Raw genomic sequence first — 18,503 nt, 5'->3', positions numbered from 1 at the left:
TTCCATTCTGTAAGGGTATTTTGCCACGACTTTAAATGGAGCTAAAAAGCGACGTCTAGCGGCTGTAACAAATGCGTTGCATTTGGAGGCAGCATCACAAACTGAATGTCATACTTTTCGCAGTTTTCGACAACATGTATAGACATATGGTTATCGCCTACGATTACTTTTTTCCCTGGCAATTTTTTAAGATATGGGAGAAGAATTGCATCGAACCAGTCTTTGAATGTTGGAGAGTCGAACCAGCCTGACTTTGTTCTATTGTAGACACACCCTTCTGGCCCTCACTCTACCCATGATGGATATAAGTGTAACGATTTGTACACCATATATGGGGATAAAAGTATACCTGATCCGCTGATAGTCATCATAACTTTGTACTGGCTTTGCTCGAATCCATTATTCTTTCGACCCTTTTTGATCTGCGGCGTCACAACATTTTAATTCTACCCGGGTCGTCAGTTAAATTAGTTTCGTCGTAATTGACAATGTGAGATGGGAGAACGCCTATAAGTCTGTTTTTGAAATTCTTAAAATAGTATAAAACTGTTTCTCGTGTAACATTTGCCTTGCACCGCCTTATATTTTGGACCATACGATCTGTTCGAACGGAATGTATAAAACCAGTCGATCCCGGGTAGATTGTTCTTCTTAAAAACTTTAATATTTGTCGGTTTCTGTCCAGATAGCTTTTTATTAAGACTTTTATATCGGAACGGATCATGGGAAACCCCAAATCATAAAATTTTATGATACCTTGTGCTATCATTCTTTTTTCTTGTGCACTACGAGCATTTTGTCCACCTTGTTGAAATGTCGATTTGCCTTGAGTCTATCATGCAATTTATTCCCAGAATCAGAAATAGCTCATTTCATATTTTCTAAATTGTAATTCATGAAGTTTATGCCTACTTTTTTTTGTACTGTCGCATCATGGTGTCCAGATTCGTCCTACCTGAAGACAAATTTTTGCAAATTAATTTCTAAAAAAAAAGGTTAAATACAACTATAACATTTTGTACATAGATTGTTAACAAATCACTAAACAGTTTGCCACTCCCTATTACATATAATTGTTTTTCTTGTACAGCAGTTTCTTTTTAAGATTAAAAAAAGCCTAAAATTTAAAGGTTATAAAATACGTAGCTATGAGTCAACAGGGAGTTTTTGTAACTACCTAACGTAACGTATCTCCCTATACGTAAAGAACTAACGTATCGAAGAAGATGAACTTTAAATTGAGAGTTAAAGTTCTGCACGGAACGTAATGATGGTGTTGCCCTCATCGAATTAGTGATTAACTAATAAATTGTCAGTGCTAGTCTTGTCCTTTCCATTTAACCCTATTTTTGATATTCAAAATAAATAACAATAATTTTTTTGAACAATTTTTAATTTTTGACGCAATATTAAATGGACGCAATATTAAATGTAGATGCCTTTATTGATGATGAAGACATAGAAGATGCCCTTCTTCTCCACATCTTGCACGACTATACGGACCTTAATTTTGATACCATGTCTGATATAAAATGTAAAAATATTCTTCGCTTTTGGATTAAATTTCACCTTTCTGGATGGTCGTAAGGCTTCTTGCCTACGACTTCCTTCAACAAGAACAAATCATCTTCATTGCTGTAATCAAGTCATTTTCTACTGCTTTCCATTATATATAAAATTCAAAACAAATATACTTAACCACAAATGTGAAAAAACACATACCACGTGTTCTTATGAAATGTGGATGTTGAATGTTGATATTTTGGTAATCGGGTAAGATCCACTTGTGTATTCGGTTACCTTCGGCTCGATAGGGATGCGCATGAACGTAACGTACCAGGGCGTTACGTTAGGTAATACCAAAGAATATAGAAAGCGTCTATATTCTTTGGTAATACGTTAGTTCAAACATTAATGCGCATGCTTATATGTAAAAAAGATACGTTAGGTATAAGTATTTGCTTGCACAAAAACTCTCTAACAAAACGATACGATGCCACGTACACCGTTATATCTCGACTACTATTAGATGTGCTTAGACCTAGACCCGACAAAATTCAGTACATATAGTTGATTTGTGAGTTCGCGCATTGGTAACAGTGACGTAGAAGTAGACAGAGGCGGCTTTGTACGAATTCTCCCCTACTGTTCGGATTCACCTCGAGGTATGGTACCATGTTCTACCTGTTTGTTTCATGTCATAGTCCCATCTTAAGTTTGGACGTCGTTTTGATCTCTTGACGTTTCTTGAATATTTCAACTACTATACACTACTATAACATTCACTACATTGTGTTAAATTTTTGTTTTGAATCTCAGATAACTAGAATATTTATTAATGGATAATCCTTTTTTCTCGTTAGCTCATTTTTTGAGTATATTTTCTAGATTTGCGATAAAAAGCTTTAAGGATATGACTTTTAGTGCATATTCATGGTTACTGGTTGCTTCTTTAAATGTTTCAGGGCTTTGTATACTTCGTTAAAAAATTTAGTAACGAGTTGTATTTTTTTGGTTTTTCTGCAATGGTGTTTTCTTTTGTTAGAGCAATTATTTGCTTTCTCTTAATAATTAATGCTCTTCTTGTTTTGGTTTGCATTTTCTACTAGTCTTTAATTGTATTTTCTAGAGACTTGCTTAATATTATTTGTCAACTGTTAACAATTTTTTTTTTATTTATTTACGCTTTAACCACAAGGGTTATTAGCGACCTAAAAAATATAATACAGGTAAAGTTAGAAAAAGCGAGGTGGAGCCACGGTTTCACTAATTGTTCGATTACCTTTAGTTTACCTTGCCATGCACTCCGCTTATTTCACCACACACTCAACACTTCATATTTTATTTTTGACTTGAATTTACCAGAAGAAACTCCATTAATAAGAATGGAGTCCTAGCTAAAGGAAACTAAGCTGGCTAGTTCATCTGCTTCTTCATTTCCTTGTAAACTTGAATGTGATAGAACAAACATGAAGTCAACAGTGATCCTATTATTTTTAGAGGAATTATTTACCGATGAGTCAGAATCTTCTTTCGACAATTAAGTTTTCACTGCAGAGAGTATACCTATGTGTTTGCCTAGTTTTCGTATTAATTTGGTGCTTTTGGTTTTAATTCTTTTGTCAATGTAGTATAGATGTAATTCCGTTAGAAACTTTATAAGTGCATAAGTCTTCTGAGTACAGATTTGTTACGCTGATTATGTCTTTTGGTTCTTGTATATTTTCGAACAGATCCACTGCTTAATCGAAGCTTAACAATTGCTTTTCGTTTTCTATATATTCTGTTTGTTGACTGGTTCTAGTATTGTTTGGAAATTTGGTATCTCATCTCTTAAGTTTTTGTCATCAGTTTTGGTTTTTTCTTTAATTGAAGCTTAGGTTTTTCAAAGTTTTCTTCGGCAGGTGGCGTAATTGCATCTTTTAGTGTTCTTTTTCCGGTTGCCCCTTTCGAAGTTATCTGGGGTTCGTGAGAATTCATATGTGTATTTTTACTTGGAGGTAAGTGTTGACTTGTTTCGGGTAAGGTTGATTTATGTTTTTGGGCAATAGAGGATGACTCAGACGATGCAGGTGTTGAGATTGTAGTGTTAAGTAAAGAAGTCGTCAAACGTATAGATGTATTTTGTAGTAAGCATTGTTGGGTTTGGTTTATTGATAAATTTGGAATTGCTACTGTTTATAATGCGGTTTGAAAAGACGTCGCCAGATCTAACACCTCTAGACTTTTTCCTGTGGGGTTACATAAAATCAAAAGTTTATGTCAATAGACCACTTACAGGACTTGAAAGATAGAATTAGGCATGAAATGAGTTTAATTACTCCAGAAGTCATTCGCAATGTACTTGATATGTGTCCGTAGATTCGCATATTTTGTCAAGAAACCGATGGACGGCATTTCAAACATTTAATTTAAAATAATTATTATGCATAATTTGGTTACTCTAAAGTACATTAATAATTAAATCATTAGTTGTAATTTAGTTGAATTTAAATTTAAAACAAATTGTTATTGTACCCTAAAAAAATATTTTAGTTAAAGATGTAATGTCGTTAAATAGAGAATTAAATTCTCGTTTAAATGAGGTGTCGCATTATACCGATTTCTATTTAAAAAAATTAGCGATTACGTCACTACACCTACACCGGTGACATTATCCCTACTCCATGTACGTTATAACATGGGTATTTTATAACAAAAGTCGACCTGTTTCGGGATTTCCCTCAAAACTCGACGGTTCTCAAAATAATGATAATATTCCATAATTTAGCCGTTTACTGTATAGATACCATTACGGTGCCCTCCATGCATTGGTCATCATTTCTTCATCATATATCATACTTATAATTTGCCACAAGTGATCCACACTAACCAGACATTTTTTTGGGATGCATTTGACGTTTTTTGATCTGCTTCGAATTGGTATGGTTGTAAATTACATAATATTTTTTGGTGACGAATCGATTCATCCAAAAATGTACCTCATCCTTAAAAATGATTTTGATGAAGATGTTGATTTAAAAAACGGGTGTGGCAGTCCTTAGGGACTGCCAGTAGAAGTTATAGTTCTATACACGCGTTCGAAGTTACAAATTTATATGGGAGCCAATCTGCACAATCATTAGATATGTAATGCTATAGGTAAGAGAGAACAGAAAGAGAAAAAGAATTAGGTATAGGATTATAGAAAATGTGATAGTAAATGAAGGATTGATCAATATTTTAATGAAAACATATATTTTTATTTGCATATATGTATAAAAGGAGTTGAATGCAAAAGAATTTTTTTACACATACATACACATACACATACACATTTTTGTTATTAATATAAAAATACAATACAATACACTGCAACATAATTCAATTTAATAATACAATACAAATTAAAATGCAATATTCATAAGTATTTACAAATGACCATATACATAACTTACTTACGCATATTTAAATTGACCATGATAATAATATTAATCAAATAATAATAATAATAATAAATATTAAATATATTTACAAAAGGAATATTTTTATTCCCGAGAGAAAAAGAGAGAGAAAATATATCTTCTGTCTCTCTCTTACTTATATCTTACATATAATGAATTTGCCGATTCACTCCCGCACAAATTTCCAACGTCGAACGCGCATATAGAAGTATAACTTCAAAAAATGTTTGTGGAAAATAAAAATAAAAAACCAACAACTCGGATTATGTTGTAAATTTTCATTTTGATATTGGTATTCGAACTCACATATACTAGCGTATGAAGCGAACAAGTAAAAAATTTGCCAATTATAACTAGCTGTTGTATATGTTACGAGCAAAGCCCGAAATTGGACAATCCTACCATTGTACACAAATTATTGTCCACTTCTAGCATGGTACCCCCAAACTGTACAATGTCCGAAATAATCAAAATAATTGTCGAAACGCTCATCGGTTCGAATCGATTATTATTGACAAGCGACACACCAAATCAAAAATTGAAATATCGAATCGAAGAAAAAATTGTTCTACAATAGAGATATTGTTAGTGAAACATTTCAAAGCTTCAAGAGATAGATACATCACTATAATATAGGGAAGATGTTTGTAAAACATCTTAGATTTTCAAGAGATATATATGATAATTTAAAATAATTTAATTGTACGAATCCAAAAGTCAAAAATGCTGATTAATTATGGATTGCGATTGATGTTTGTTTGTCGTTAATAACAAATGGGGAATAGTCGTAAAAATCGATATTAATCGATATCTGATATATTATCTCAAACTTTGACGTATGGCTACTTATTGAAATTCGAACATTGTACAGCAATTCTTTTATACAAAGTCCGCCGGTTATATATATTTCGGAGATTGTACAGTAAAGGGGTACAATGCTAGAAGTGGACAAAATTTTCTGTACAATGCTAGGATTGTCCAATTTCGGACATTGCTCGTAACATATATAACTATAATATTATAGCTGTTTTTCAAGTGAAGCTTTAAGATACTCACATACAAAAAATTCAAATATCTTGTGGAATCAAAATGTAGTGGATATAAATGTATGTTATATTATAGACAGGACACCAACGTATTTCAAAATTGACAGTTCTCAGTCATACAGTGATTTATTGTAATTATTATTTTAAAATCTAATAATAAAATAATTATGAACATCATTTAATAAATAATACAAAACATATCACATAAATAATAATATTAATATATTATATATATATATATATATATATATATAATATTATTTATATATATATATATATATATATATATATACATATATATATATATATATATATATATATATATACATATATATATATATTTATATATATATATATATATATATATATATATATATCTAATATTAAATATATATTCAAAAGGAACATTTTTATTCTCGAGAGAGAAAGAGAGAAAATATATCGTCTGTCTCTCTCTTACTCATATCTTACATTCTCTCTTCTTACAATTCTTACCATCTCACCGATTCACTCCCGTGCAAATTTCCAACGTCGAGCGCGCGTATAGAAGTATAACTTCAAAATTACAGTTAGTTTTCGACTTCTGGTCTATACTCACTTACATTTAATTCCTAAAGAAGTTAAATATTGTACGTATACAGGCCCAGGTGTGACTCAAAATTCGCTAAATACTTTATACAAGAAAGCAGGAAATATTGACAAAAAAATATGATTTTAATACAGAACAAAATTATTGTATTTAATTATTTATTTTAGACGTTTTCAAATTTACATATGTTTAAAAAAAATCTTAATGGATCTCAACACAAGTCCAAATTTTCGCATACTTCCTCAGGAGTATGTTCGTGGAGCTGGCCATAGATTCTATCAACTTTTGGGAGCAAATTATGTTCACAATATTCTCTCAAGTCACCTGGTAAAACACCGCATAATCTGTCTGCGTCTCTTTCAACTTCGTCCTATAATAATATAAAAACGTTAATTTTAATTTAAAGATTAACTTTATAAATTTAGACTATTTAAATTTTAATTTAGACTTATTTTAAATTCTTCACATGCAAAATAAATACCTTAAGCTATCTTTATTAGATAGAATCAATGAAAGTTAACAAATTAAAAAATACAGATTTAATTCTGAATGACAAATTTGAGTCAAACAATTCTCCTCTCCTCAACCTATTTAGTTAAAGACTATAAAGTGTAAACACATACCAAAAATCGAGAAAGGCACTCTGCGGGAACAACTATAGTCATAACATAATATAATAAATTTTGTGGAAGTTTTGAAAACCAAGTTTTCAGCGTTTTATTGTTATAGGTACATTTGTAGCTCCTCACATACAGATTTTGTTTTATTCAAAATATGCACGTAATATTGCATGTTTTAAATATTTTTTATTTATTAGTAATAAAGTTTATTATTTTAATGCCAATTCATACAAAATGTATGTAAAACAAAATTTTTACTTTTAAGTACTTATAAGTACTTATAGTAACTAACTTTTCAAACTAAAAAATTTTCATTTATAGACACACATTTGATGACTAAAGTGTTACTTATAAAACTTACCAAGGGTACTCCGTCTTCTACTAAATCTTTGATAACAGTGGTAAATAATATACAGTTGTCGCAATCAAATCTGTAGAAAGAAACGACTTTTTCTATTAATTCAATTAACTCAATTTTGTAGACTTTATTTTTTTAAATATTAAGTTTATTGAGGTTATTATTATTGAGGTCTAAAAATGTTGCAAAAGAAACTCAGTCCACAATAAACAATCTTCGAAATAAAACTAACCCGGCTCAAACATTTTTTCTTCCAAACCCTAAAAAGCTAAATGAATACTTTTTTAATGTTCGTAAAAATATAACGTCTACTATTTTGCCACAACAAGATCACACCCCCTATCTCCAGAATTCAAAAAATGTCTCGAATTCGGTATTTTTAGGACCAGTTGATAATTCTGAACTAACATAAACAATCAATAGTATCAAGAGCAAATTTGTCTGTAGTACTGATTGTTTTTATTGATTATTAACACTTTTTGTCTTGGGTAATTGGTGCAGGAAATGAATTAGAAATGACTTACAAGCTCAACAAAAACGTGCCTTTTTATTTCCACGTGTTCTAATGCAACGGCTTGTACATGACTCTCGCGCATCGATCGAACAACAATGCTCGATCGAAGCGACCTCGCCCAAAATGCCCAATGTTGGCAGAAAGCAACGTTGCCAGATCGATTTGAAAATTAAAACAAAATAGAAATTATTAGAGAATATGAACATGCCCCCCGCCTTGAAAGAGGGAAGCTTTCAAAGAAAAACATTATAACTGGTAAATATTAAAGAATAAAAATAAAATAGATAATTTCTTAACTTAAAGGTCCTCAAGACTAATGATTTAGAATATAAAGTAAAAATGTTCAGTTCACAAAAACAAGTCTCATTGTATTTATCACTCAGTCTGTAAATTTTTGTCCAGCGGTAATGGACAAATCTTGGGAAATGCCCTTCTCACCAGGCCCTGTTCTGTCTTGATTACAGCAACTCTGCATACGTCATCGGGTCCTTTGATCACGTCCTTTATTCTTCCAAGCTTCCACTTCATCGGAGGAAGGTTATCATCTTTGATTAAAACTAAGGCTCCCCTCCTCAATGAATCATAATGCTGCTTCCATTTTGTACGAGCCTGGAGTTCACTGACATACTCCTTACTGCAGCGATTCCATAGATGCTGCTTAAGTTGTGACAGATGCTGGAATACAGTCAATCGATTATAAGGTGTATTAACAAAGTTTTTCTCGGGAACACTGCTGCCAGCTCGTCCAATTAAGAAATGTGAGGGGGTGAGTGGAGTAAGGTCGTGAGGTGAATCGGAGATAGGAGAAAGAGGTCTAGAGTTTAATATGGCCTCGACCTGCGTCAACAATGTAGTTAGCTGTTCAAAGGTAAACGAAGCTCCCTTAGTGACGCGACGTAAGTGGTGCTTAATGCTTTTAACCCCGGCTTCCCATAAACCACCAAAATGTGGTCCATAGGGAGGATTAAATTTCCAATTTATATTGTCTTTATGACAACTTTCGGATATTTCATTTTCATTTTGAGATAAAAATCGACCTAATTGACAAAGTTCGTTACTAGCCACTATAAAATTGGAACCATTATCACTTATTACTTGAGAGGGCATTCCTCTTCTAGCAACGAAACGTTTTAATGCCAAAAAAAAATATTCTTTACTTAAATCACAAACTAATTCGATGTGAATCGCTTTTGTGACCGCGCAAATAAATAAACAGATATATGCCTTGGAAATTTTACATCCGCGGCCTGTGCGACTTTTTATTAATAAGGGACCTGCATAGTCAACGCCAGTTACTTCAAACGGTAGTCGCGAACTTAAACGATCTTTTGGTAAGGCGGCCATAATAGGTTTAGTTATTTGAGGCTTAAATCTGAAACAAGACAGGCACTTTCTTACAATTGATTTGACCAACAGCCGACCACCAATAGGCCAAAAAATATCGCGAATTGTCGCAAGCATCAGCTGAGGCCCTGCATGCAATAAATCAAGATGAGTTTGGCTAGCAATTAAAAACATTAAATGTGATTTAGAATGTAAAATTAAAGGATGTTTTTTCTCGAATGCAAATTTCGAATTGCTCAACCTACCACCAACCCTTAGAAAACCGAATTCGTCTATAAATGGATTTAAACTTAGGAGACAACTATTTGATTTTAACGGTTTGTTGGTGCGCAAATTTGTAATGTCCGCTTTAAAATAGATATCTTGATCAATTTTGATGAGAACATCAAACGCATGTTTTATTTCAACGGTACTTATATAATTTGTTTTGAAACGCAAGTGATTATCTTTTAACTTAGAATTTTTAAGAAATCTTATCACCCATGCCGTTACTCTCTTTAATTTATCCAAATTGGAGTATTTGTTTATAATAAAATCGTCCACTATCGCCGTGAAAGCAATACGGTCATCCATTTTCTTGATATCAGGTAACTTTTGATCTGATATTTGCTTTTTAGGCCAACGATCTTCATTTTCCGTGAGCCAAGACGGTCCATACCACCATAAATTATTATTTAAAAGCGATGATGGTGTACTTCCTCTTGATATAATGTCAGCTGGATTTTGATTGGAGCTAACATGCTTCCAACAATCCGAACTAGTCGAGTCTTGAATCTCAGAAACTCTGTTGCTTACAAAAGTTTTAAATTTATTGGGAGGTGATTTTAGCCATCCCAGTACGATCGTAGAATCGGACCAAAAAATACAACGAGAGAAATTAACTCTCAAAGACGTTCTCACCCTTTTTGATAATCTGGCTAATAGTAAAGCAGCAGAAAGTTCAAGTCGGGGGATAGATATGGTTTTCAATGGAGCTACTTTAGATTTTGCGCACAATAGGTGAGAAAATATCTGACCTTCCGCATTTACTGACCTGATATAAACGCATGCGCCGTACGCTGTTTCCGATGCATCAGCAAAACCATGCATTTCCAAATATGCCGCATTCTCACACATAGCGTGTCTTTGAATACGAAGCTCATTTAATACAGGCAAATCAGATCTAAACTGAGAATAGGAAGTGTATATACTTGACGGGACAGATTCGTCCCAAGACAGCTTTTCCAACCAAAGCGATTGTAATATCACCCTAACGGATCGAACACCTGCGATACCTCTGATAATATTATTCTTTTGGTAATTTTAGGAGTATAAAAACTATCATTGATCTTATAAATTAATTGATCTGAATTTGGGCTCCACGTAATACCTAATGTTTTAGCATTTTCATTTTCCCCGAAATTTATAAATAATGAGTCCACTTCGTCGGATTCTACGTACTTTAGCACATCATTATTATTTGAATAAAATTTTCTCAACTCAAAACAACCCTGTTTTAAAATATTCGAAACTCCTTTGCAGATACAGGCTGCTTCCTCAACACTGTCCGCTCCGCTCAACAAATCATCTACATAAAAGTCAGATCTTATTATATTCGCCACTTTAGGATTTTTAGATTCATTTTCAGCCGCTAATTGAAATAGACATCGAATAACTAGATACGACGCTGCCGCAGTGCCGTATGTCACAGTCTTTAATTCGTACACATTTATTGGATCATTTGAATTTTCGCGGTACAATATCCGCTGTAAACTCCTTTGGTCTGGAATTACTAATACCTGGCGGTACATTTTAGCAATATCAGCCGAAAAAACATATTTATATTGTCTAAAACGCAGAAGAATAGAAAAAAGTTCATCTTATAATGTCGGACCGACGTATTGCAAATTATTTAATGAGTAGCCCGACGAGGAAGGACATGAAGCGTCGAACACAACACGTATTTTTGAAGTAAGACTATCTTGTCGAACTGCGCGATGTGGCATATAGTACGATACATTCGCGGTGTCCAGGTTTTCTACCTTTTTCATGTGTCCTAAATTCAGGTATTCCTGTATAAATTCGTTGTATAATTTTTTAAGTTCTGGTTTTGAATTTAATTTTCGCTCTAAGTTCAAGAATCTTTTGTACGCTATGGTATAAGACTCTCCTAATCTTTCAATATTTTCTTTGAATGGTAACTTGACTATAAACCTTCCGTCACTATCGCGTTTAAAATGATCTACGAAATGCTTTTCACATTTGTATTCGTCCACCGTGTAGACCCGATTTGATTCCACTTCCTTAATTTCCCAGAAACGACTCAAAGTTTTATTAACATTAACTTCATCACTTTTCAAAATCAAATTACAAAACACATTGTTGGTTTTTTGAGCAATAGGACCTGATATTATCCATCCAAATTTAGTTTTTTGCATTAAAGGTTTATTCGGACCCAACGAAATTTGTCCAATACAAATTAGAGTCCAAAACATATCCGATCCGATGATCATTTGAATTTTATCAGATTTGAAAAATGATGGATCGGCTAGTTTTAAATGACTAGGGATTTTTAGATCTGCCACGTTAACATCGGACACTGGTAAGTGATGAGATATTTTGTCAATAACGAAAAAATGGTTCTTGAATTGAAAGGCATTATGAATAGCCTGAACTTGTAACTCACATTTTGCAGTGATATTAGTTGAAATACCATTTATGCCCGTCACTATAATGTCTGTTGGTATATTCTCCAAATGGAGGCCATTAAATAAGTCTTTTGAAATAAAGCTGGATTGAGCACCTGAGTCAAGCAAAGCCCTCACAGTATGAGATCTGTTGTATTTATCGAATAGTTGGACGAGCACAGTAGATAAAAAAACGTGTTCAATAGAACTGTAGGCTGATAAAGCTACCTCAGTTGATTGCGCAGGCGCACAATCCACGATTGCACTATTTTGTGTAGGATAATATTAGATTGCGAATTGACATTACGTTGTTCTAAATGCAAAAGAGTATTATGTTTTGATCCGCATTTCGTACAATTACCCCGTCGACAAAATTTACTAGTGTGTCCTCCTTTTAAACAATTAATGCATAGCTTCATGAACCTAGCCTTATCAATGCGATCTCTAATAGTTAGCTTTAGGAAATCATTGCAATTTTGAATATAATGTTCTATTTTACAAAAGACGCATTTTGGAGCATTTCGTTCACCCCCCGTAACAATAAATCCGCGAGTACTGTTATTTACCGATTTTCTTTTATCTGGATGAGTTTCATTTACCATTTCTAATAAATCAGCTCGTGATTTTATGAATTCTTTGAAATCTTCAAAGGTGTGCCTTTCTCCATTCTTTTTAAAACTTTCCCATTCACGTAGGGTTATTGAATCGAGTTTAGTTGAGATTAAATATATAAGTAGTGTACCCCATTCACTAGTTGGTTGGTTTAATTGCTCAAGAGCCCTCAAATTCTTTGTAATAATATCTAATAATTTGCGAAGAGATACAGCTGATTCTTTAACGACCGGTTCACAATTGAATAGAGATTTAACGTGATTATGTATTAACAGCTGGTCGTTATCGTACCGTTCAGAAAGTGCCTTCCAAGCCACGTCATAATTAGCGGTGGAAATTTCCAACGACTGAATAATATCAGTTGCCACACCTTCCAAAGACGCCCGTAAATAATGAAATTTTTGTATAGGACTTATATTGTTATTTTCGTGAATTAGACTTTTATAGGTGTCCCTAAATTCGAGCCACGTCTGATATGAACCGGAAAATTTAGGTAAATTTATTGTCGGTAATTTTATTGCCGTGCCTTGATCAAAGTTTTGAATTTGTGAATTGTTAAGGGAAGAACTAGATACATCGACGGTTTCAAAATCTAAAATAATTTTTCTGCCTTTAGCTATATAAGTAAGTATAATATGTCGTTTCAAACGTTTCCCTTTCTATTAACTGGATTTGAAACTCTTCTTCGTCTTCCGTATCTAATTCGATTCGCGATTGTATTATTTCAAATTCCGATTTAAGCGATTCTATGTCTAAAAGCAGCGCTTTTAATTGAATTATTTCTAACTCACTAATTTCTTTTTCGGAAAATGTATTCAGATATTTAATAAAAATTGTTAGTTTACTTTTAAGCACACCTCGTTTTTTAGTATCAGACATTATGATTAACTTAAAATTGTTACAAATCGAAGCAGTAAAAAACTATAGACTATATAAAGAAAAGTTTAAGGAAAGTGATTGAAAAGGAACTCACATTTATTGAACTTGTAGATAACTTCAACTTCTGGTTGCACCAATGTGTTGTCTCTTCCACTGGGCCGGTAAATTTACACAACCGGGAACGAACACTATTGTTTAACTAACCGTTACGAAATTTTCCACTGAGTCCTGTTATAGACCGGGATTTAACACTATTTTTTTTTTACGAATTAGTTAACCACGCTCTGCTACCAATGTTTTTATTGATTATTAACACTTTTTGTCTTGGGTAATTGGTGCAGGAAATGAATTAGAAATGACTTACAAGCTCAACAAAAATGTGCCTTTTTATTTCCACGTGTTCTTAATGCAACGGCTTGTACATGACTCTCGCGCATCGATCAAACAACAATGCTCGATCGAAGCGACCTCGCCCAAAATGCCCAATGTTGGCAGAAAGCAACGTTGCCAGATCGATTTAAAAATTAAAACAAAATAGAAATTATTAGAGAATATGAACACTGATGGATTAATAATAAAAATTTCCCTTAATCTGCCAAAAAAATATAAGGAAGTCCTGGTTTCACTAAGTAATGATTACTTTAAAAAAGGTATACTTCCAGAGTGCCTAAAGACAGCCATTATTATTTCTCTTTATATAGGGGATGAAAATCAATGCATGCAACTACAGACCTATTCATTCATTACTGCTAGTAACCAAAATTATTAAAAGACTTATAAAAGCCCGACTTTCTATATCATTTCGACTATATCCTTTCTCGTTGAAAACAACATTTTATTACAAAGGCAGTTTGCTTTTTATCTAATAAATGTACCAGTGATGATATGTTTTTGTACTGCCTGAGGTGGTCTATCAAGAACTGAACAATAATCGTTAAACTGACACTGTTTTTTGTGACTGCCAAAGATTTTGATTGTATCGTGTAAGTCGTGTAAGTCACGACATTTTAATAAAAAAACTAAATTTCCACGGAATTCGAAGTACTTCTTTAAATTGACTTCAATCATACTTGTAAAATAGGAAACAACTAGTTAGAGCAAATAATACTCACTCTAGTCACAAATGCATTTAAGTAGAGTACCACAAGGTTTAGTATTGGGTCCTCTACTTTTTGTTATTTTTATAAATGACATTGCCAACTTGAAAATTGACAGAAAAATTTTTCTTTTTATTGATGATACCAGTATCATCTGGAGAAACTCTAATATTAGAAATAAGAACCGGATCCGACTCTAATTTACTCTCTGTTAACATGGATAAAGCAGAAGCATCATCCTAAGAAGGAGCTCTTCAGCCCTTGCTTCTTAATAACAGCCAGATCAGTATCGTTGATTCTGTAAAATTTCTTAATATTTTTATAGACATTTATATAACCTTAAGTTATCCCTTCATATCGATTTGTTAAATAAGAAACTAGCCCCAGGTTGCTATGCAATAAGATTTGTTTCGAACGAAATCAATTTAGCATCCTTCGAAATAACATATTTTTCTTTGTTCAAGTCTCAGTTTTGATACAATCTAATTTTTTGGGGTTCTAGTATAGTATTAAAAAGTAAATTTTCAATCGGGCGGACTAAATCTTTAAAAATATATTATTGAGGCAAAGAAATTTTAACAATAAAATTTATTTTTAATAAAACTGGCCAGATTGGCAAATATTTTATTAGCAAGTTGCCTTTTATTTGTACGATTTTTACTTACTCAGGCTCAGGATCATCGGTAGGCTCAGGTTCAGGCTCACGGGTTCTTTGGGCCAATACCGTCAGCACTAAAAGTAAACAATGGCTTTTATTGTTAGAAGTTTTTAAAATAAAATAACTATTATCTTAAAGTTTTTGTATTTTTAAATTTAATAAAATTTGGTACTCTACAAATAGATCCAGCAATCGGTAGCCAGATACGCAGATAAATACAAATAAAAAAAATTACAATCAGTTTGTTTTTGTTTTGTGTAATAAAAGATATTTAAAGATATATGATGAATTTTTTAAATAATGTTAAAAAAGAAAAAAGAACGAAAAATGCATATAAATATACTTACAAAATAAAACAGCAGAAAAATATGAAGAATTTAAAAAATGCAGGAGATTAGTAAAAGAATTTGTTACCAAAGCAAAAAGGGACAAAAGTACAAAATTAAAAAAAAAAGATAAAAACTAGTAATAAAAACAATTAGAATCTGTTTGATCTTAGTTTTAAAATTAATGAAAAAATTAAAAAAGCGAGGCACAAAAATGAAGAGTAAAACGAAATTCTCACAGATGAAAATAAAATAATTAACAAATGGAAAGAATATTTTCAAGAAATATTATAAACTCAATGCTATCAAGAAGAAAATAAACTGTTGTAGTTGTTTAGTTGATTGTTACCATTTTTATTTTAATTTTTTGTATTAGGTGTTCATTCTTTATTTCATGTTGTTGTTTTTCATCATTTAGTTTTTGTTTAAACAAAGACCTATGTACTGTGGCCTGATGATAGTTCATATATTGTAAGCCTCGAAAGCGGTAACCTACAAATTCTACTACCATAAAAAAAACTTACCTAATATTGTAAGGATTGATTTATCACCTATATACTAGTATTATGGACTCATCATTTGGCAGACTTATTGAGGAATCACAAAGCACATTTAAAAAGGGCCCCATGATTATATATTTACATCAAACAAATAATAGAAAAATATCGGCAAACAGAAAAAAAATATATTTGTTGAAAATAGACCTTAAAAAGGCTTTTGGCTCAATACCAAGACAAAAATTATGAAAAGATATAGGAAAGAAAGGTTTTAATAACAAAATGTTAGGGGTATTGATAAGAAAAAAAAATATATAACAGCACTTAAATTATGATATTAGTTTAAAAAGAACATCAAAAACCAATAACTACAATTAAGGGTCTAAGACAAGGAGACAAGTCCAACGAAATTTATTCTATACATGGAATGAGATAATTAAAAAATTTAACGTGAAAGTGAAAAAGATGTATGTGCGTTATAGAAATTTAAGATTAAGCATTTCGTAATACAAGAGTTATACTAATAGGTGAAAATTAGGATCAAAAAGAATGAGAAAATTAAGTCAATATATAGGCTTGTATTAACCTTTGTTTGCGAGTCGTAAGTTCTAACAGAAGCTCTTGGATGCACGACCTACGCGTGTAGTGAGGCCTGACATATTGCCAAATTGCTAACAATATCAGCTGCTTATAATAATAATCATCTGCGTTTCTACTGTATATTTGTGGCTTTATCAGTTTTGTTATTTTTTTCGCCTCTTAAAATTGCCTTCTTGGTTTCTGACCCTGAGATACTTAGTATATCCAGTTTGTAACACAAGCGGAATTAAGAACCATTTAGGTTATTATTTATTTTTATCTGTGTACTTTTGACACAGATAAAAATAAATAATAAGTAGTATACAATATTCAAATATTACCAATTAAGAATAATAAAACGGTTATACTGAATAAATATAAAAAATATTTATTGCTTACCGACGCAGAACAAGAGAGTCAAAACTAATGTAGTCTTCATGTTTGAGAATTGTATTTTACAATAATGTGCATCGTCAGTTTGGCTTTATATACAAAAAGAAGCCAACCACTTAACAACAAGGACCACTTGACTTATTACGTTTTTTGTTAGTGTTAATACTCCCCACTACATTTCTATATTTGTTGGCTTTGATTTCCATAGACGATAAGGTGAAGCACTTATTATAACTTAATGAACATTTAAGATATTACAGAAAATTTGATGTTTTACTGATATTAAATCTACATAATAAGTCATCTTATCTTGATTAATTCTACAGTCTGAAAATTTGACTTAGATACGAGTAGTATATTAGAAAACTTAAATTATTTTTTAGTAGTTTTTTCGTAAATGTAAAAACTACAAAGTCTACTTATATCATCATCATCATCAGTGGCATTACAGCTCGTTATGAGCCAGAGCATTCTTCAGAATAATCTTTCATTCGCTCCTGTCTCTGATAACTCATCTCCATGCTTTAACACTGATGTATTTTAGATCATCCTGTATCTTATCGTGATACCTATGTTTTGGTCTTCCTCTGGCTCGTCTTTCCACTGGTCCTCTTCGGTCGAAAATTTTTCTGATCGTTGCATCTTCATCTCGCCTAATTACACGTCCTATCCATCGATGGCGGACTAACTTAATACATTTTACAACGTCAGGTTCCCCAAAACTTCTATATAACTCAAAGTTGTAGCGCCTACAAACCCTGTTCTTGGACTCCTCCATATATTTTCCTTAGATTTTTCTCTCGAAATGTTTAAGCAATTCTTGGTTGTTTTGTGTAAGTGACCACGTTTCTGACCCGTATGTTATCACTGGCCGTATTAGTGTTTTATATATGGTAATTTTAATTTTTCTGGGTAGTTTTGGGGCCATCTGTTTCGACAAGCACAATTTTTCTTTAAATTTCTTCGCTGACATTGTTGCCTTTGGTCAGCAGCGAGCCCAGGTAGACGAAAGTGTCCACACCTTCCAGTTCCAGATCATCAATTATTAGTCTAAGTATCTAGTTGCCTGATCTAGTACAATACATATACTTGGTTTTCTGTGCGTTTATTTTTAATCTCATTCTCAGTGCAGACGCCCTTAATGATCGAATTGCTTTGATCAGACATTCTGTTGATCTAGCAATAATGTCTATACCTCTTCTACAGATTTATTAAAGATGGTGCCATTTTATTAATATTTTACTCTCGACTTCTAGTGCAAGGTTAAATAAGAGACACGACAGTGCATCTCCCTGTCTCAGTTCATTTTTACACTGGAAGGGTATTGAAAAGTCGTTTTGGATTCTGACTACACTCGCGACGCCTGTGAGTGTAAGTTCCGT

At 32.4% G+C, this 18,503-nt stretch overlaps 1 protein-coding gene across 1 annotated transcript; it reads right to left on the bottom strand.

The window, feature by feature from the left end:
- Positions 1 to 6,726: 6,726 nt before the first annotated feature.
- Positions 6,727 to 17,260, bottom strand: LOC140452130 (uncharacterized). Its single transcript, XM_072546212.1, has 4 exons — positions 17,128 to 17,260; positions 15,334 to 15,400; positions 7,560 to 7,629; positions 6,727 to 6,948 (listed from the first exon to the last, which is right to left on the bottom strand). Exons 1-4 carry the CDS (start codon positions 17,165 to 17,167, stop codon positions 6,790 to 6,792), a joined length of 336 nt encoding a protein of 111 aa, XP_072402313.1. The 5' UTR covers positions 17,168 to 17,260; the 3' UTR covers positions 6,727 to 6,789.
- Between the last annotated feature and the right edge of the window lie 1,243 nt (positions 17,261 to 18,503).

This window comes from Diabrotica undecimpunctata, chromosome 10, assembly GCF_040954645.1.
Source record: "Diabrotica undecimpunctata isolate CICGRU chromosome 10, icDiaUnde3, whole genome shotgun sequence".
In the NCBI taxonomy this organism is placed as follows: Eukaryota; Metazoa; Arthropoda; class Insecta; order Coleoptera; family Chrysomelidae; genus Diabrotica; species Diabrotica undecimpunctata.
This window is presented reverse-complemented; position numbering and strand designations above follow the sequence as displayed.